Source organism: Thalassophryne amazonica, chromosome 8 (genome assembly GCF_902500255.1).
Source record: "Thalassophryne amazonica chromosome 8, fThaAma1.1, whole genome shotgun sequence".
Lineage (NCBI taxonomy): Eukaryota > Metazoa > Chordata > Actinopteri > Batrachoidiformes > Batrachoididae > Thalassophryne > Thalassophryne amazonica.
The window spans coordinates 36899699-36921355 of NC_047110.1; the positions used below are offsets into that span (position 1 = coordinate 36899699).

At 41.7% G+C, this 21657-nt stretch overlaps 1 protein-coding gene across 1 annotated transcript in view; it reads left to right on the forward strand.

Moving 5' to 3' along the window:
- Positions 1-21657, forward strand: part of peak1 (pseudopodium-enriched atypical kinase 1) — a 321752-nt gene that overhangs the window by 222701 nt on the left and 77394 nt on the right. The window contains 2 exon segments of the mRNA XM_034175994.1: positions 10273-10890; positions 10893-13773. Of these exon segments, the coding sequence (XP_034031885.1) occupies positions 10401-10890; positions 10893-13773 (3371 nt within the window). The 5' untranslated portion in view covers positions 10273-10400.

Genomic DNA, 21657 nt, shown 5'->3' on the forward strand with positions numbered 1-21657 from the left:
TTTTCTACCCATGGTAAACACCCCTTTCTCCTGCTGTAGATGAAGTACGAGGGCTGTCAATAAAGTTACGGTCCTTTTTATTTTTTTCAAAAACTATATGGATTTCATTCATATGTTTTTACGTCAGACATGCTTGAACCCTCGTGCGCATGCGTGAGTTTTTCCACGCCTGTCGGTGACGTCATTCGCCTGTGAGCACTCCTTGTGGGAGGAGTCATCCAGCCCCTCGTCGGAATTCCTTTGTCTGAGAAGTTGCTGAGAGACTGGCGCGTTGTTTGATCAAAATTTTTTCTAAACCTGTGAGACACATCGAAGTGGACACGGTTCGAAAAATTAAGCTGGTTTTCAGTGAAAATTTTAACGGCTGATGAGAGATTTTGAGGTGATTCTGTCGCTTTAAGGACTTTTCACGGTGCGAGACGTCGCGCAGCGCTCTCAGGCGGCGTCATCAGCCTGTTCAAGCTGAAAACCTCCACATTTCAGGCTCTATTGATCCAGGACGTCGTGAGAGAACAGAGAAGTTTCAGAAGAAGTCAGTTTCAGCATTTTATCCGGATATTCCACTGTTAAAGGAGATTTTTTTAATGAAAGACGTGCGGACGGGTCCGCGCGTCGGGACGCAGCCGCCGCGACGCTCCGCCACAGGAAAAACACCTCTGTTGAAAGCCTTAAGGACAAGTTGGAACATGTCCTGCCTGTTAAACAATTTCTCATATACTCACTCCACTGAAAGCCATCAAAAGCCGCCTGGATTTTACAAATGGTTATCAACACGGAGGTGTTTTTCCTGTGCCGCCGCACCGCGTCGGCTGCGTCCCGACGCGCGGATCCGTCCGCACGTCTTTCATTAAAAAAATCTCCTTTAACAGTGGAATATCTGGATAAAATGCTGAAACCGACTTCTTCTGAAACTTCTCTGTTCTCTCACGACGTCCTGGATCAATAGAGCCTGAAATGTGGAGGTTTTCAGCTTGAACAGGCTGATGACGCCGCCTGAGAGCGCTGCACGACGTCTCACACCGTGAAAAGTCCTTAAAGCGACAGAATCACCTCAAAATCTCTCATCAGCTGTTAAAATTTTCACTGAAAACCAGCTTAATTTTTCGAACCGTGTCCACTTCGATGTGTCTCACAGGTTTAGAAAAAATTTTGATCAAACAACGCGCCAGTCTCTCAGCAACTTCTCAGACAAAGGAATTCCGACGAGGGGCTGGACGACTCCTCCCACAAGGAGTGCTCACAGGCGAATGACGTCACCGACAGGCATGGAAAAACTCACGCATGCGCACGAGGGTTCAAGCATGTCTGACGTAAAAACATATGAATGAAATCCATATAGTTTTTGAAAAAAATAAAAAGGACCGTTACTTTATTGACAGCCCTCGTAGTTGTATTTCATTCCAGCCCTCTCGCTCCTCCAGCAGAATGAGGAAATTAGTCATTTTTTGCTGCGGGTGTCTGCAGAACACATAGCAAATATGAAAATATTATCCAGGCAAAAATTCTTAATTAAATTATTAATCATAATTCAAGTTATACTTGTCTTATTAACAAAATATAAAGAGTGGTGTGCAGGTTGAATTCCACACTTTCAACACGCATTCAAACAGACACTCAGAGTGGACCGGATTGTGTGCTAAGTCCACTTAATTTGGTCATGTGACTTTCTACGCCAGGGGTGGGCAACGAGGGCTGAGACACTGCAGGTTTTCCTTGCAACCAATTACCTCGGCATATGGGTTGCTGATGAGCTTCTCCCCTGAACATAAACACCTGATCGGCAATGAAATCATCCGCTGAGACATTTGATCTTTAATGAAATCACCTGTTGAGGCGATTGGTTGCAAGGAAAACCTGCAGTGTCTCGGCCCTTCATGGCACATGATTGCCCACCCCTGTTCTACGCGGTGGCATAACAGAACTCAGAGCACAGCCCTGCAGCTCAGCACAACAAGCAGAAGAGAAGTCTGAGTGCACAGTCTTTCTGCAGCCAAACTGTGCACTCTGACTTCTCTGTGCAGAGAACCTGCAGGCTGCGTTCTCACCTCCTCTCTGCCCCCTGCTGCGCGCACCTGACGCAGAAATTCCTGCGTCGTCATGACGCCACAGGGAGCAACTGGGAGCTGCCCCGGTGTGAAAGGGGCTTTCAGCTAAGCAGGCACACAGACAGCAAACACAAGAATGTGGCTAGCCAAGTAAGCCCCTCCCCTGAGGTGTTCTGAGACTTCCTTGTTTACATAACAGAAGTAGCTCTCCACAGGGGATCTTGGGGTCATTTGACTCTCCTGTGGGCCTTAGAGGTAGATTGGTCATTTGAGCAGTCCTTGGCCTTGTGAGTGTTAATAAATACTGGAACAGCTGCAACTTCCATGCTGTATACAGCGGGTAAAATAAGCATTGAACACATCACCATTTTTCTCAGTAAATCTATTTCTAAAGGTACCGTTGACATGAGCTTTTCACCAGAGATCAGTAACAACCCAAGTAATCAACACATACAAAGAAATTAAACCATAGATGTCCACAAATTAGGTTATGTGTAATAATGTGAAATGTCATAGGAAAAAAGTATTGAACATCTGAAAAAAGGGAGGTGCAAAGACATGGAAAGCCAAGACACCAGCTGAAATCTATGTGTAATTAGAAAGCAATCCTGCCCCTTGTCAGTGCAAACTAATATCAACTAGTTCAGTCCCAACTGATGGCCTGTAAAATGGTGTCTTGTTACTAAGGTGTCACACAACAAAAAGCTCCTAGGCAAAGGCTACAAAAAGAATCCAAATATATTATTTGTCTAGCATCATGGCTGATCACCTAAATTGCTTTGTGGTGGAGCACGTGCACACATACTAATTATTCTGACACACAAAAAGTGCATTACTGCAGCACAACACTGGCTACAGTAATGCACTTTTTATATGTGTCAGAATAATGCGCACACAGCACGATGAGGTGAACATGAAGGCAGAAATAAGCTGCAGACAGATTTTTTATTTAAATTTTTTTTGCTGTCATGGTAACAATCCAAACACGAGTTGGTCTGAACGCACACTTACACAGGCGATTTTAACAGGTGAGATGGGGCAACAGCTCCCCGTGGTTTTAGAATAAAACCCATGAATGAGAGCCACACGTGCAAATATGGCTGAGCTGTAAAAGAAAGTATGGGAAATTACAAATTACATTACAAATATGTTGATTTGAAAAGTAACAAGTAGTCACACAGTGAAAAAAGAAATCCTGTATAGAAAAGAAAAGATGGATTTTATAAAAAAAAAATTGCTGGTCTCTGAATTATAACTGTAATATAATCAAATCAGGAGGTGCCTCAAAACCCCAAATGGCCATGACTGGACAACACCTCCCTCTTAACACCTATATATATATATATATATATATATATATATATATATATATATATATATATATATATATATAATATGTGTGTGTGTGTGTGTGTGTGTGTGTATCAATCACTTCTTTTTTCAAATGCTACGTGCTACAGCAACACACAAAATGGGTGTTGTTTTACCTTTGACAAGGACAACAGATGGAGGGCAGAGCAGAACCAGTCAGAATTAATCAGCTCAATTAATTAAATTATTGTCCGTTTCTTTTCTTCTTCTACTGTTCAATGAGTGATGACAACCTGCCATCATCTTGCAATTTGTCTGAAAGTCTGAACTATCCAAAAAGTGTTTTCACACTGCAAACACACACCATGGTTCTGTTTGATCTTGACCAAGACCACCTCTTTTGGTCCTTTGATCCTGGCCGTGGCACAAGGCAGTGTTTCACACCTGCTGTTTTGCACAACATTGACTACTGTTATGGGTGGTTTCGACAGCGGCGAGGGGTGCGCTAACTTTGTCATGATGTATAAAGGGGTGTGTGATCTAAGAAAAATCGGTAACCACTGCTTTGGTGATGTTTTGACAGATGTGTGAAAATTGTAAAGAAAAGGAAAAGCAATATTTTCAGCACTTGACCATAAGAATACTGCTTGCACAAAGGAAAGGTGATATGGACAAAACATGACTGAATCAAGTCAGATCTCTCAGTATTCTGGGAAAATTTCAAGCTTCTGTGTACAGCAAACTCTTGCAGTGAGTGTTTTTCCATTGAAGAGTGGTTGTCGTTTTTATGCAAAACTTCATCAGTGAAAGTATTTAGTGTTGTTGAGGCTTCACTGCTGAAACCTGGCTACTGTATTACATTTCATCTCATATCAGTGGTGTTGCATAACATTTGTTACATAATCAAAGAACCACAAAAATAGCACTCCATTATTTGGTTGATGGCTGTGAGTATTGCACATATTGCAAAGAACCTAACCATAAACAGAATCATAATGTTGAAAGATGACTACAGTCATTACATAAGCTTGAAGAGTTGATTCACTCTGTGACCGCCCCCACCGCACCCCTCTTTTACACTGTCTGGCATTACCTTATGTTAATAATTTCCCCCTGCTGGGAGCTGTGTGAATTTAAAATAGTGCAGTGCACGGTTTAGGAAATAATCATCCGGTAAATAAGATTTCTGATGTCTACAAAGCATAACTGTTATCCCAGATTAGATGTTGCGAGGTATTGTCAGTAACAGCATGGCACTACTTTTTGCCTCAGCGTTAATGTGAAGCTACACCTACATTTTAGCTTGTCTGTGGAGACTTATCATTTCAGCTCTCACTAGAGAGGAAGGCAAAACAAAACTGATCTAATTGAACACTGGCTGAGAGGCGGACTTAATATCATCACTGACATGCTGCAACAATTTGAAATCAGTCACCAGCTCAATTCAGTTCAATCAATTAAATGCCAGTATTACTTAATTCTCAGAGGCTTTCATACAGGGTTTATGCTGTTATGGTGAACATAAAAAAATTGATAAGTCAGAAAAATGTTTGATTAGAAAATGTAAATTTATATAATGTACATAATGTAAATGTTTTGGCTATTTGAGGATGACTGTCTAGACGGAACCACAGTAAGTGGTTGTATTGATGTGACTTTTAAGTCGTGCGAATGAACAGTAATACGCAAAGTGGAGAAATGTGTATATATACACACAGCACCTAAATGTGGGTACACGCATCATCGAGTAGTAGAACAGGGAAACTGCAAATAGAAAGCACCATGCAACCTGGTCCACGTGTTTTTTATTTCCTCAAATTAATAACTACACAGTTACTAATTACGTCAAGTTAAAAACAGATTTATAAGCTTTTGTGGTGTCAAAACCTACAAAAGACACTGACAGTTTTTGGCTTCAGCAGCAAGTGCCTCAGTCCCCACTTGCTACTATAAGGCATGAATCAAATTGTTTAATTCCTGCAATTTTATTTAAAAAAATGGGCCCACATTATTTTCACAACTCATTAGGAGAGATTTTATCTTAATACGAGCTTGCGCGAAGCTCGCTCATGGTACAAGGAGTCCAAACAGGAAGTGCCAAATTTTGAGTCCATAGTTAAGCAGGAAATGTCAAATGCTGAACACTTTCTGGCATGGGTGGAGCTCGAGTGGAGGCCAGGGTTGCACTGGACTCCCCTGAAATAATTGGACACAGATGATTGACATATCACGGCACCACACATCTTGTTGAAAAGAGCTGCATTTTGAAATCAGTGGGTCATGTTGACTGCTAGGTTCCTCCTGTCCAGTACTTGGTGCTGTGTACCACAAAAAGTTCTAATCCTCCTTAGTAGAAGAAGAAAAATGTTTGCCTCAGATTTGAACTGAACACGTTGTTTGAACCATGGACTAATAATGATGCCAAAGTTATATTGGTGAGTAAACTACCATATTTTATGACAGAAATGAGGTCCATGTTGTTAAAAGCTGCATTTCTCCCTTAACTCGGGTTGTCTTATATATGCGTGTGGCTCCAGTGATTTTTAAACAAGCAGGCAGCTGTTGATTAAATAACCCCAATTCCAATGAAGTTGGGTTGTTGTGTAAAATGTAAATAAAAAACAGAATACAATGATTTGCAAATCCTCTTCAACCTATATTCAATTGAATACACTACAAAGACTTGATATTTAATGTTCAAACTGATACATTTTATTGTTTTTGTGCAAATATATGTTCATTTTGATGGATGCTGCAACACGTTTCAAAAAGTTAAAGTGTAGCTTCCATTCTTTCACAGTGCAGGTAGCACCCCTTTTCTGAGACTGTCTAAGTAACCATTTGTGTGGTGTAAAGACATTTCAGTGGTACCAAAGGCATCCAGTTGATGGCTTCGGTGACTCACTGGTTGGGGTTCAGGTCTCGCAGCCATACAGGAAGCATTTAGCATTGCCAGACCATTTTAAATGCAATGTCTAGATTTGATGCCAAAATGAAACAATTTGTGAAAGTGGTCATACGTTTTATGTACAGGTGTGTTAGAAAAGTATCTGACCTTTTTTTTTTTTTTTTCAAAAACCTGATGGATTTGAATCACGTGTGCTTGCATGAGCCAACCTTGAACCTTCGTGCGCATGCGTCAATTTTTTCACGCCTGTCGATTGCGTCATTTGCTGGCAAGCAGCCTTTGTGTGAGGTCGTGTGTAGTGCTCTCGACGGATTTTCATTGCAAGGAAAATGGTGGAACGACTGGAGCAGCGCTACTGCATCAAATTTTGCCAGAAACTGGGCTACAGCCAGATGGAAACCATTCGGAAGATTCAGACGGCTTATGGTGACTTTTCAGTCGTGTGACTATCCGAGAAATTGTGGAAGAGGTGGGCATGTCACAGCATGTCCTGTGTGACTTCAACACGAAGGTGCTTTTACTCCACCGTTAGCAGCAGCATGAATTTCACCGCCACTCTTTTCATGGCCAAATCTTCTGTCACAATGGAATGTGCCGAAAAAGTGCTGATGTCCACCTCTTCCGCAATTTCTCGGATAGTCACACAACGGTCCCACATCACCACAATGTTCACTTTGGAATGATCTGGTCATTTCTACATGTTGATGGCCGACCGGAGCGTGGCTCGCTCTCCACCGTTGCGTGGACATCTTTAAACTGGTTGTACCGCTCCTTAATCTGTGTGATGCCCATAGGATCGTCACCGAAAGCCGTCTGAATCTTCCAAATGATTTCCACCTGGCTGTCGCCCAGTTTCTGGCAAAATGTGATGCAGTAGCGCTGCTCCAGTCGTTCTGTCTTTTTCCTTGCAATGAAAATCCGACGAGAGCACTACACACGACCTCACACAAATGCTGCTTGCCAGCAAATGACGCAATCGACAGGTGTGAAAACATTCATGCATGCGCACGAAGGTTCAAGGTTTGCTCATGCAAGCACATGTGATTCAAATCCATCAGGTTTTTGCAAAAAAAAAGGTCCGATACTTTTCTAACAGACCTCGTATTTAGCTCTATTCAAATATATGTATGTCACACGGCCAAAATGCGTACACCAGTTAAATGTTTGTCAAAAAATCATTTTTTTAACAGGATGACTTATTCATAATTACTTCTGAGTTTGAAAATCTGTGGTTTAGAAAAAAAATCAAAATTATAAGCTATATGTCACAGAGGGAACACATCGTCACCTTAAGACCAGATGACAGAAGGAATCACAAAAGACCTCTATATGTCCACATCCTGTCTTTGTATAGCCAGAGCAACATTTGGAGTTTACATTTACCGTATTTTCCGGACTATAAGTCGCACCGGAGTATAAGTCGCACCAGCCACTTTATCCATTATAAAGAAAAATAAACCATAAATAAGTCGCACCGGAGTATAAGTCGCACCAGCCACTTTATCATTATAAAGAAAAATAAACCATAAATAAGTTGCACTGGACTATAAGTCCCATGGACATACAGATATGTTAACTTAACATGAAAAGTTCAGATGATAATATTGTGACGGCTACCGTTTTCAGATGCATATTTCACCAGTCGTAACTTACAGTCTGCAGAGTATGATTTTCTTTTTGGTGGCATTTTTTCGGGCCTTCTCCGTTGTCTTGTTATCAGTAACGTTGAAATTTTTATTTTTCTATGGTAGTCAGAAGTCGCAGGAACAGTCACACAAGCCTTGAGTGCCCTCTCGTGAGCTGCATTTTACCTACAGATATGTTTGTATTTTGCGGACCACATTGCGAGCCGAACCATGCAGCACCTACCTGCGCAGCTCATGACCACCCAGCGTTGTCGATCCAGCTCCTTCCAAGTGCAGACGCTAATCCTCCGCCGTCGCTCAGTGCTCCCATGCAGCTCTCATCGTCAACTCTGCTCACACTGATATCCAAGGGTTGAAGCTGTTTTGTTAGCCGTCCCGGAATAAACACCATGTTCGTCTGCTTCAAACGCTATTCACAATCTTCGACGCCAGCTCCTTCCAAGTGCACACACTAATCCTCCGCCGTCGCTCACCCGGTGCTCCCACGCAGCTCTCAGCGTCAACTTAAACACTCTGCTCACACTGATATCCAAGGGTTGAAGCTGTTTTGTTCGCCATGCCGGAATAACAGCAAGCACCGTATTCGTCAGCTTCACACACTGTGGGTGAGGTGAGGAATACGCGTCCAACGTTCTGTTCTCTGATTGGTTATCGCGACCAGCGTGACTTATAGGACGGCCGCCATACTACAGTGTCCATGATGCATTGCATTTCCTTTTCTGGTGGCCATTTTAAAACATAGATCGACTCTGTCACGTAAAATTGTTTTGTTACAGTAAATTAATTGAGATCCTACCGGTATATTTTTCATTTATAAGTCGCACCGGAGTATAGGTCGCACCCCCGGCCAAAACATGTAAAAAAGTGCGACTTATAGTCCGGAAAATACGGTATATCATCTGTAGACAGTTTAGACAGTTTGTTTTTTGGTTTTTTTTCCACACGCATATGCATTACAGCTTTTAAATAATACATATATGTGAATGTGGCTTACTAGTTAGATGTCTTCATCAAAAAAGTGCTTGCTGGGAACTGTAACTTGTGAGGACCAGGAAGTATATAAATACACCTCTTTTTGTTAATTGGCTCTGGGAGCTGTGGGTAATGAGTTTGAGGTGTATAGACATGCCTCTTTTTGTTAGTTGCCCCATTTGGTCTGGGGGAAATACATGACACGGACCGTCCACCCCATCCAACATTGATCTTTCAGAGGACCAAATGAATTAAGACAAAATAAATGTCTAAATCAGTGGTCTCCAAACTATTCCAGAAAGGGCCGAGAGGGTGCAGGTTTTCTTTGCAGCCACTGACTTCAGCAGGTGATTTCAGTGATGAACTCATCCCACCTGTTCAAAGGGATGTTAATCAGTGAAATCACCTGCTGAAGTCAGTGGCTGCAAAGAAAACCTGCACCCTCTCGGCCCTTTCTGGAACAGTTTGGAGACCACTGGTCTAAATGTCTAAATACATACACTATAAATATATGTAAATTTATTTATAGTGTATGTATTTATAAATAAATGTAAATTTATTTATACATTGATTAATACATTTATGTATTTATTTAGAATTAATTAATGTTTGGCCGTCAGTAGTTTTGAGTAGAATGTTGTTGTTTTTTCAGTTCAGTGGTGGTGTGACACACACTTGTGAATATTACTACACTGACACCTTTTAAAACCTCCATTGTTTTTAATGCTAGTTGATCTTTGAAAGCAGCTGACTGAGGCACATCTCTCTGATTTTCTTCTACCAGACAACACAGAGGTTTGGGCTGCCATGGGCCACAAATCATTTTTGTACTTTTCTAGGCTTCAGTACATGTGAACTCAGCTGAAGAAATTTCTACATCTATTTTCTATGTAAGCTGCTTTGGTTCACAGACTTTTTTTTTTAGGACAATGAGGTTTTTGGTCAGTGACATTATCAAAACCTTTGTTGCACCTAAGACTTGTTTAAATACCCTAAAACATCACAGCACAGCAATTCACAAGCAAGCTGTCGTAATCCTCCTTACTTCTGCACATTATGTGCTTTCTGAGTTTTGCTGGATGTTTGAATCATTGCCACACGTGATAGATTTGATGCAATGCAGAGAAAGCTTGCCACCTAATGGAGACAGTGTATCAAAGCAGTCTTCTCTCACTCTGCTCCATTTTTCAGTGTCATTGTCACTCTTGTCATTTTGTGTATTTTGTTGCTTTTACAAACTTTGTGCCCCCCCCCCCCCCCCCCCCATTTTTTTTATTTATTTCCTTATTTACTTTGTTATTGGTCAAAACTGTGTTTAGATAAAATGATAATTTCACTTAAATGAACAGTTTTGGTCTTTACTTATTTTCTTGTCTGGTGTCTTTTTCAGGTCCAGGATCTTTCATATCTGAATCTTGAATTGTGACCGTCATTGCTGAAGCACAGGTATTTCCTGTAACTTCATGGAGGGTTTTCCTGTCCACTGAACCAGCAGGCTGGGTCAGTGGACCAGCAGACATGTCCGCCTGCAGCACTTTCACCGAGCATGTGTGGAAACCAGGCGAGTGTAAGAACTGCTTCAAGCCCAAGAGCATGCATTGTCTAGCCCAGACTGGTGGAGGTAAGTCTCTGTCTGAGCAGAGGCCTCCACCACCTCAACAGCACAATCCACTTCATCTTGGGGCCACGGCCAGTGTTGGCCTGACCAACAACTCACAGAAGGCTGGCACTGTGTCTGGCCGCTCTGGACATTTCCGTCCACCAGTGGCCAAGAAGCCAACAATTGCTGTCAAGCCAACTATGATGTTGCCCTGCTCCTCAACACTATTGGATACAGATGCCAACCTACAGCGGCCACCAAATGGGCTTGAACAAGGTAAAATATCAGCATTCACAGTCTGGAATCGCAATGGAGTACACCACAAAAGGACTGGAGGGCCCACTAATAATAATGAAGAAGAAGGGAGTGAAGACATTGAACGTTATGGACAATTTAGCCCACGAAGTCCAGTGGAAATAATAACACCAGTGGACTCACAGATGTTCTAAAGGAGATAGCTGGGTTGGGTCCTGATCCTAGCCCTGCATCCCTTTCTGACTCCAAGGATTTGTTTTGGGGGCGAATTAGTAATTCATACCGACGGTCTTTGGAAAGAGGCCTGCCGGCTTCAAGTTGTTTAGCCATAGGAAGTAGCAGTGGTGGTGGTGGTAGTGGTAGTGGTGGTGGTGGTGGTGGAGGCACTTTCCAGAAACGGGTGTCCCTCAGTGACAGCACTGCCATCATCAGTACAGAGGGTGGGCGGTTTTGCTACCCAGAATTTTCCAGTGAAGAAGATGATGAGGATGAGGAGGAGCCAGAGAGTGAAAGGGATGATGACGATGAACATGAGAGCTGGGATGAAAGTGATGAAGAGCTATTGGCCATGGAAATTCGTATGCGAGGCCAGCCACGATTTGCAAATTTCCGTGCTGCCACATTGTCTCCTGTGTTGTTTGCTGCAGGTAAAAAGTGGAATACTGTGCCGCTTCGCAACCGCTCACTGCAGCGAATATGTGCTGTGGACTATGATGATAGCTATGATGAGATCTTGAATGGTTACCCCTCTATGAATTCCAGTGGAGCTCTTCTTCCATATGGAGCTCAAGATATTCAAGGCAGTGGTTTTTTCACAAACACAGAGTCTACCACTTCTCCAGAATCATCATCATTACTCCAAGAGGACTCCCATACAACCATAAGTAGTGGGAGCAGTGCCCCCTTTTCTCTCCCAAATAACTTGAATTCTCCTATAGCTTCCAAGGCAACACCACCCTGCATTTCTCCAAAGAAGGAGCCTGTTCACAGAGCACTGTGCTCACCCAAGGTACCTGAAACACAGAAGGCTGTACTGGCCATCAGATTGGAAGATCAAGATGTTAGAGATGGTATGCCAATGCCCCACGCTCTGCCAGGTCAACCAGTCACTATCAGTTTTAGTCCCACAGAAGAGCAAGCTAAACCTTATCGAGTGGTAAATCTGGAGAAATCACTGATATGTAAGCCTTACACTGTAGTGGATGTATCAGCATCCATGGCCAACAAAGCTGAACAGTTTTCTGACTCCACACCAAAATCCAAAAATTCATTTATACCTTGCAGCCCCACATCAATTTCTACCACTCCTTCATGCCAACCCCTTTCTCCAGCTTCCCCTGCTTCTCCATCTTCTTCTTTAATGCCAACATCACCCACATCTATTGCACTGCCAGGTTCCTCGAGGAAGAAACTAGGAAGCATACGCTACCAAGAAGTGTGGACATCAAGCACAAGCCCTCGGCAAAAGATACCTAAAGTTGAGCTGGGACTGGGAAATAATGCTGGACCTGGTATCCCACCTCAGCACTGTACTTACAAGTCAGCTCCTACTTCTCCCATTGCTGGCATCCCTTCCTCCCAGACCGTACCTGTGAAATTGCCAAACTTATCAGAAATCAAGTTTAACAGCTTCAATAATGCAGGCATGCCTCCTTTTCCAATTATAATTCGAGATGAGCCCGCGTATGCCCGCAGCTCTAAGAATGCTGTCAAGGTACCTATTGTTATTAATCCAAGTGCTTATGACAACCTAGCCGTGTACAAGAGCTTCTTGGGACTCAATGGGGAGCTTCCACAGCCAAAAGGGGTAGGAGGTAGGGTGACAAGCCATACTTATGAGGAGATTGGATCCTCTGAGAGTGTTCAGTCTTCCTCAACAGAGAAAACCATTTCTGGTAAAGGCACACTGGAGGGGGCCTCTTTTGAAGAGACAAACTCTCCACTTGAAGCAGCCTCACAAGCATCAAGTTCACAATCTAAAGCCACTACAGAGTGTAACACTGTGACAAGCCCTATGATGACAACCATATCTAATACTGTCTCTCCCACAACATCAACTACCGCTCCCTTAATTGTTACAATCACTACAAACCTTCCTAAAAGCAGCCCCATGACCAAGACAAGTACAGACATTACTTGCGGTAAAAATGATGATACACAGTTTATAACATCAGTGAGCCATCGAGAGGAGGCCAGTACTGTGCTTTCACAGATCGTGGCCTCTATCCATCCACCCCAGTCTCCTCCAGAATCACCTTCAGCACAGGGAAACGCATTCAGTTCTGAGGAACTGTATGCCCTCCCACCTGATGCCACAAAGGAGACCCTGAACAGACCAAAGTCTCTTTTCTCTACGACTGATGGTTGTCTTTCTAAACCCAAGAAAGAAACTGTATCAAAATTGTTGCCTAAATCTCAGAGTGTCTCTGCTGCTGTCCCTCTGGCCAGCCCCAGGTCAGAGAACAGTGCCCCCTCCCCCCCACCCAGATCAACTTCTTCCCCTTACCATGCAACTAACATCCTACAAAGACATTTTGGGAACTGGACCAGGACCTCTGCTTGCAGTTCTCCTATACGACCCAGTGACACTGAAACAAGTCCAAATGGAGGAGAAAGTAGACGCATTTCAACAGAGACTTCTAAGCCCAAACGTTGGATCTCTTTCAAGAGCTTCTTTCGCCGGCGGAAAGATGAAGATGAGCAGCGAGAGAAGACTGAGAAAGAGAAAGACAAGGGCAAGCTGGTTGGGATTGATGGAACAGTCATCCACATACTTCCACCACCCCCAATCCAACAACAACATTGGTTCACTGAAGCCAAAACTGAGGATCCCAACCGGAAAGCAACTATCATCTTCACCTACAAACCAGACAGTGGCAACAATCCTGGTGATGGAGATGGTGAACCAAGAGTAGAGGAGTGCAGAGAAAAAGAACTGGTAACGAAACAGGAATCCAATGAACTCAAACCACCGAGCCCAGGACAAACATCATCCTCACATACCACTGGAGACCATCTCAACATCATGGACATCAGGTAACTTTTTAAAGTTTTTATGACACAACCATATTAAAAAAATGAACGCTTCAGTGACCAGCACCAATTCTGTTCTAGTACATGTGATTCTGATCTGTTACATGTCCTTCACTTAAAGTTGTAGCCATACAGCACAATGTAGGTGGGCCCAGAGAAAATCAGGTTGGCCAAGTCCACATAAGCCAAAATAGGCCATTAGAATGACCATACTTTCCGTCGTATAAGTTGCATCAGAGTATGTCACACGTGTCCAAAAATGGCTCTTTGAGAGGAAAAAGCTTTATGTACGTGATACCGGACTATAAATCACATTTCCCACTTCATGCAGTAAGAAGCAAAGTTAATTTAATCACCACATTATTTATTTATTGATAACACAAACATTGCTTTAGTGATCAGAAGCTACAAGCTAGTTAATGTGATTTTAACAAGTGCAAAATGTGAGCAAGTGGCTCCTTTACGCTACTGAACAGACAATCATATGTGAGGTAAACGTGCAGTGCAATGAAACATTTGAAACTCTTTTATACCACATTTGTAAAAGATAATAAACACACTGTTAATGATTTATCTTATAAATTATAAAATAAGAATAATTCTCCATATGTATGTGTGTATGTAATATATATATATATATATATATATATATATATATATATATATATGTGTGTGTGTGTGTGTGTGCGCTGTCACGTGATTAAAAATAATTAATTAATTACAAGCTTTGCCATAAATAAATCTAAATTAAACGCATATATATCCCTCCAATCACAAGGCACAAAAACTGTAAAAAAAGAGATTCTTAGAAACAAAAAACTTTGAACAGAAAAATTTCACTCTTATTAAAAACAATTGCAGAAATATTTTAATATACAAAAGTAAACTGTGAAATCTATGAACTTTGCAAAAATGGTGCACCATGACCTTACTGAGCATGATTTTTTGCTGCACTACAAAGTGCATTTTCAAAAATTCTTAGCACCTTGTTAAAGGTGTGTGTGTGTGTGTGTGTGTGTGTGTGTGTGTGTGTGAGAGAGAGAGAGACTGTAGCAATTTTCGCTTTACATATATGTTTTTTCTCATTTTGCAGCAGTCGTGGGCCATTGAGAAACAGTGTGTGGGTTTGTGGGGGAGAACCTTTTAATATTCAGAGGTAAAATTAGAGCATCTGGATGGGGGGAGGGGGGGTGCTGCAACAAATCATTATTAAATCCTTGCAGCAGTTGACTTCATGGTATTACACTACTAATTTAATAAAAATAAATAAATTTAAAAAACATTTGATACAGGCTTGATAATGATGATTATCACCATTCTTGATGCATCGTTACACTTCCAGTGCTACGTGATGGTTGCATGTTGTTGCAGCCCTTTGCGATAGGTGCCACACTTTGACAAGCAAGAGGTTTGTGATATAGTTCTTTGACACACAGACCACAGAGTGGTTATTAAATAACCTCTTCTGTCAAGTTTAGTACAACAAATACTGAAAGTGCCAAGGGAATCATTTTAGAAATCAGTCCTCTTCTTCTTTGTCTTTCGGCTGTTCCCATTAGGTGTCGCCACAGCAGATCAATTGTTTCCATCTCACCCTGTCCTCTGTGTCTTCTTCTGTCACACCAACCACCTGCATGTCCTCCCTCAGCACATCCATAAACCTCGTCTTTGGCCTCCCTCTTCTCCTCCTGCCTGGTGGCTCCATCCTCACCATCCTTCTCCCTATATACCCTGGGTCCCACCTCTGCACATGTCCAAACCATCTCAATCTCGCCTCTGACTTTGTCTCCAAACTGTCCCACCTGAGCTGTCCCTCTATGTTCATTTTTAATCTTATCCATTCTCGTCACTCCCAAAGAGAATCTCAACATCTTCAGCTCTGCCGCCTCCAGCTCCATCTCCTGTCTTTTTGTTAGTGCCACCGTCTCTAAACCGTACAACATAGCTGGTCTCACAACTGTCTTGTAAACTTTCCCATTCACTCTTGCTGATATTCTTCGGTCACAAATCACTCCTGCTACCTTTCTCCATCCACTCCGCCCTGCCTGCACTCTCTTCTTCACCTCTTTACCACATTCTCCATTACTTTGAACAGTTGACCCCAAATATTTAAACTCATCTACTTTCACCACTTCTACTCCTTGTAACTGCACTATTCCGCTGGGCTCCCTCCCATTTACACACATGTACTCAGTCTTGCTTCTACTGACTTTCATTCCCCTTCTCTCCAAAGCATATCTCCACCTCTCCAGACTAGACTCAGCTTGCTCTTGACTCTCACTGCAGATTACAATGTCATCTGCAAACATCATAGTCCATGGGGACTCCTGTCTGATCTCATCCATCAACCTGTCCATCACCACTGCGAACAAGAAAGGACTCAGCTGATCCTTGGTGTAATCCCACCTCCACCTAGAATGAGTCTGTCATTCCTACTGCACATTTCACCGCTGTCACACTATTCTTGTACATGTCCTGCACTACCCTAACATACTTCTCTGCCACTCCAGACTTCCTCATACAATATCACAGCTCTTCTCTTGGCACCCTATCATAAGCTTTTTCTAAGTCCACAAGCACACAATGTAAAGTGAGGAAAATAAGTATTTGAACACCCTGCGGTTTTGCAAGTTCTCCCACTTAGAATTCATGGAGGGGTCTGAAATTTTCATCTTAGGTGCATGTCCACTGTGAGAGACATAATCTAAAAAAAAAAAAAATCCGGAAATTACAATGTATGATTTTTTAATAATTTATTTGCATGTTACTGCTGCAAATAAGTATTTGAACACCGACCAACCAGCAAGAATTCTGTCTCTGACAGACCTGTTAATTTTTCTTTAAGAAGCCCTCTTATTCTGCCCTCTTTACCTGTATTAATTTCACCTGTTTGAACCTGTATAAAAGACACCTGTTCACACACTCAATCAATCACACTCCAACCTGTCCACCATAGCCAAGACCAAAGAGCTGTCTAAGGACACCAGGGACAAAACTGTGGACCTGCACAAGGCTGGGATGGACTACAGGACAACAGGCAAGCAGCTTGGCAGAAGACAACTGTTATGATTATTTATTAGAAAGTGGAAGAAACACAAGATGACTGTCAATCTCCCTCAGTCTGGGATTCCATGCAAGATCTCACTTTGTGGGGTAAGGATGATTCTGAGAAAGCTCAGAACTACACAGGAGAACCTGGTCAATGACCTGAAGAGAGCTGGGACCACAGTCACAAAGATTATATTAGTAACACATGATGCTGTCATGGTTTAAAATCCTGCAGGGGAGCAAGGTCCCCCTGCTCAAGCCAGCACATGTCCAGGCCCATTTTAAGTTCACCAGTGACCATCTGGATGATCCAGAGGAGGCATGGGAGAAGGTCATGTGGTCAGATGAGACCAGAATAGAGCTTTTTGGAATCAACTCCACTTACCGTGTTTAGAGGATGAGAACAACCCCAAGAAAACCATCCCAACTGTGAAGCATGGGGGTGGAAACATCATACTCTGGGGGTGCTCTTCTGCAAAGGGGACAGGACGACTGCACCGTATTGAAGGGAGGATGGATGGGGTCATGTATTGCGAGACTTTGGCAAACAACCTCCTTCCCTCATTAAGGGCATTGAAGATAGGTCACGGCTGGATCTTCCAGCATGACAATGACCCCAAACACACAGCCAGGGCAAGTAAGGAGGGGCTCCGTAAGAAGCATTTCAGGGTCCTGGAGTGGCCTGGCCAGTCTCCAGACCTGAACTCAATAGAAAATCTTTGGAGCTGAAACTCCAAACCTGAAATATCTAGAGAAGATCTGAATGGAGGAGTGGACCAAAATCCCTGCTGCAGTGTGTGCAAACCTGGTGAAAAACTACAGGAAACGTTTGACCTCTGTAATTGCAAACAAACGCTGCTGTACCAAATATTAACATTGATTTTCACAGGTGTTCAAATGCTTATTTGCAGCAGTAACATACAAATAAATTATTAAAAAAAATCATACATTGTGATTTTGTGATTTTTTTTTTTTTTTTTTTTTTTTTTTTAGATTATGTCTCTCACAGTGGACATGCACCTAAGATGAAAATTTCAGACCCCTCCATGATTTCTAAGTGGGAGAACTTGCAAAATTGCAGGATGTTCAAATACTTATTTTCCTCACTATAACTCTTTCTGGCCTTCTCTGTACTTCTCCAACAGTATTCTCAGAGCAAACATTGCATCTGTAGTGCTCTTTCTCGGCATGAAACCATATTGCTGCTCACAGATCTTCACCTGTTTTCTAAGCCTAGCTTCTACTACTCTTTCCCATAACTTCATGCTGTGGCTGACCAACGTTATGCCTCTGTAGTCACTGCAGCTCTGCACATCACCCTTGTTCTTGAAAATAGAAACCAGCACACTTCATCTCCACTCCTCAGGCATCCTCTCACTTTCCAAGATTTTATTAAACAATCTGGTTAGAAACTCCACTGCCATCTCTCCTAGTCATTTCCATGCCTCCACTGGAATGTCATCTGGGCCAACTGCCTTTCCACTCTTCATCCTCTTTATAGCAGCCCTCACTTCTTCCTTACTAATCTCTTGTACTTCCTGACTTACTCTCACGACATCATCCAGCCTTTTCTCTCGCTCATTTTCTTCATTCATCAGCTCTTCAAAATATTACCTCCACCTTCTCAGCACACACTCCTCACTTGTCAGCACATTACCATGTGCATCTTTTACCACCCTAACCTGCTGCAATCCTTTCCACCTCTGTCCCTTTGTCTGGCCAATCGGTACAAGTCCTTTTCTCCTTCCTTACTATTCAACTTCTTGTACAGCTTTGCTTTTGCCACTTCTCTTTTCGCCTTACACAGCATCTCCTTGTACTCCTGTCTTTCTTCATCTTTCCGACTATTCCAAAACTTTTTTGGCAACCTCTTTCTCCTTATGCTTTCCTGGACCTCTTCATTCCACCACCAAGTCTCCTTGTCTTCCTTCCACTGTCCAGATGTCATACCCAGTACTGTCCTAACTGTCTCCCTTACCACATCTGCAGTACTTTTCCAGTTGTCCAAAATTGTTTCCCCTCCAACCAGTACTTTTCTCACCTGCTCGCTAAATTTCACACAACAGTCTTCCTCCTTCAGCTTCCACCATCTGATCCTTTGTTGAGCTCTCACTCTCTTCTTCTTCTTTACCTCTAAAGTCATCCTACAAATAACCATCTTATGCTGTCTAACAACACTCTCTCCTGCCACCTGCTTTGACTCACGTCATCTTAGCTTGATTGCAGACGTTCTTGTCTCTTCTTTGAAGTAATAGCTATGTCTCAGTTTAGTTTGGTACTTGTTGCCGCTCCAGTGCCAGTACAATATAAGAGTAATAATTGTTCCTGTTGTTTACTGTTAGGTTTGTTCCTAAAATCTAAAAGTCATTTGTGTGACTCCACAGAGGATTCCTCTAATGAGGAAAAGTATGCATTCAGACTGATTCATCACAGCTTGCAGTTCTAATTGAAATAATTATCCCACACCCTCAAGAAGGGGACTTTAAAAAGGGTTGTGTCCTTTTGTGCATCTGTCACATCCACACAAATCCTCTGTGGACAACTAGTCTGAGATAAGCTCAGGTATGAGCACACTTTTACTCTTGTTAAATAATTAAAAATAGGTCACAGTCAAAACCTTGTTGCTGCCATAACTCATGGATATGAACGAAACTGAGACACGTTAATTATATACATATGCTTTCATACTTGTATCACGGATGAAAAATCTCTGCTTTTTTGGCAGATTTCCACTTTTTTGCCAGTTGCCTGGCTAATTTTTGAGATCAGTGATCAGTAGGAAGCGCAGGGAGCGCTCAGTGCTGAATTTGTTTTTAAGATCAGGCACTTTGGGTAGCTAATAACAGGGTCCCCAGGGTTTTTGAGCCATGAGCGTGCTCATTATTCTCTTAATTTTTCCCTGCTAAACCTTAAAGAGCATATGTCTGCAAGTAATACTTACCTTTTTATGTTCAACTGACTTGTTATGGTCTTCTGAAACAGTTCATAGATGTATTTTATAACTTAAAAATGGAGTGATGCTAACAAGCGTGTTCACCAAGCTGGGCATCAAAATGTAACGGCAACAGTGGAAAAAATAATTCTTCGAAACAGGTGGAACATGTATTTGTTTTTACGTATGGACCACTAGGGTCTTGAGAATGTAGTTTTTTTTTTAACAATCTTTATTCTCTGACTAAAATCCTGGTTGCTCTTTTGCATGAAAAGGCCCAAAAACTGGAATATTTTGCCAAAACAGTGATCCCTGCCCCACAAAAGTGTCTTTATTCACAGATAATCAAAAGACACATTTCCAAATAGGTATGGAACTATGCTAACTTACTGCACAGTTTCATTGATGCCAGTTAACAATGTGTTAATTTCGATTTTTTTAAACAGGTCCATTATTTCACTTGCTGTAAAAACAAAACCAGAAGAAAGAAGAAAAAACTAACTGTGTTTGAAACATGTCTTCTGTAGTGCCCAAGCCTCATGCAAGAAGTTTTGCTGCAAGGGGTATAGTTTTATGTAGAGAATGTGTTGAAATATCTGTGATGGACGGACACTGTGGGACAATGTGCATGTGACGGACAGACACTGTGGGACATACAGACCATCAAAAATGATCAGTGAAATTATAGACCACATATTTTACAGTAATAACTTTATTGAGGGTACATTGCCATCAAACGTTAAGGATTTACATGCAATTGAAAGGCAGTATTAAAGGGATACTCCACTTGTATTATAAAAGCAGTTTCTAAAAGAAAGATAATGATCATATCAACCTTGAAATACAGTTTCTGATAATTATTGGAATTTATTTTTTTGAGAATTTTTCAAATTAAGTTTCCTCCAGTTACCTGTGCTATGACATCACAAGTACTCTTAACACACTGTTGAATGTAAACACATGTATAGAGATATAAGTAAAAATCCTTACAAAATCTCAAAAATAGGCTAATGATTTGACTAATATTCATAAATAAGAGCAAGAAATATAATTTGCTCCTTTCTGATGTCACATTATAATTTAAATGTAAGATTTTCAGGTGTTTTACTACAGTATCTATACATGTATGTACACCAGGCTGTGCAAAATCAGCAGTTGTGACTTCATACATGTGGCACATGGAAGGCTGGTCAGTTTTTAAAATTAAGCTAATCTATTGCAAATCTAACATTGATTAACATTGATGAGTAAATTGTCCCTTTAAGCAAAACAAATTGACAAGATATAATGTTATTAGTGGAAATCAAAATCAAGATGGCTGCCATGGGGGCATCTTGATTATTGGAGCATGCCACAAATTCTTTATGAACATCCTTACCATCCTAACATAACTTTTAGCACCCTGAGAAAATGAAAACATAAGGCTGGGCATTTTAAGATTTTATAAGGCAGAAAATAAAATAAATATGGCCACCACGCATGTAGTAGCCATCTTGATTTATCAGAGTGAGATGTGAATTTAATGGGAAATCATAGCAGGATGTGCATAAAAAGGAATCAGCTTAAAACCAACCTCAGCACACCCTAGAATAATTGACACATGCATTTTTTACTTATCAACAGTCAGATTTGACAGACAGCTTTTGAAAGAATGTGAATTGACGGAAAATCAGGAAAAACATGATGACTCACCTTCAGAAAGCTTTATAGAGTAGGGCTATATCTGTACAGTTCAAGATTTCCAGTCCAAATGAGGATTCTGAAGCCACCGATCAAAATAAACATGTTGTTTACAACTTGCACCCTGTGACACTGATTGCACTTAGCATGCACTCATTGAACTGCACTTGGTGCTTCTGCACTTGCATTGCTGCTTCATTCTAAAGTGATATATTGCAAGTAATTAA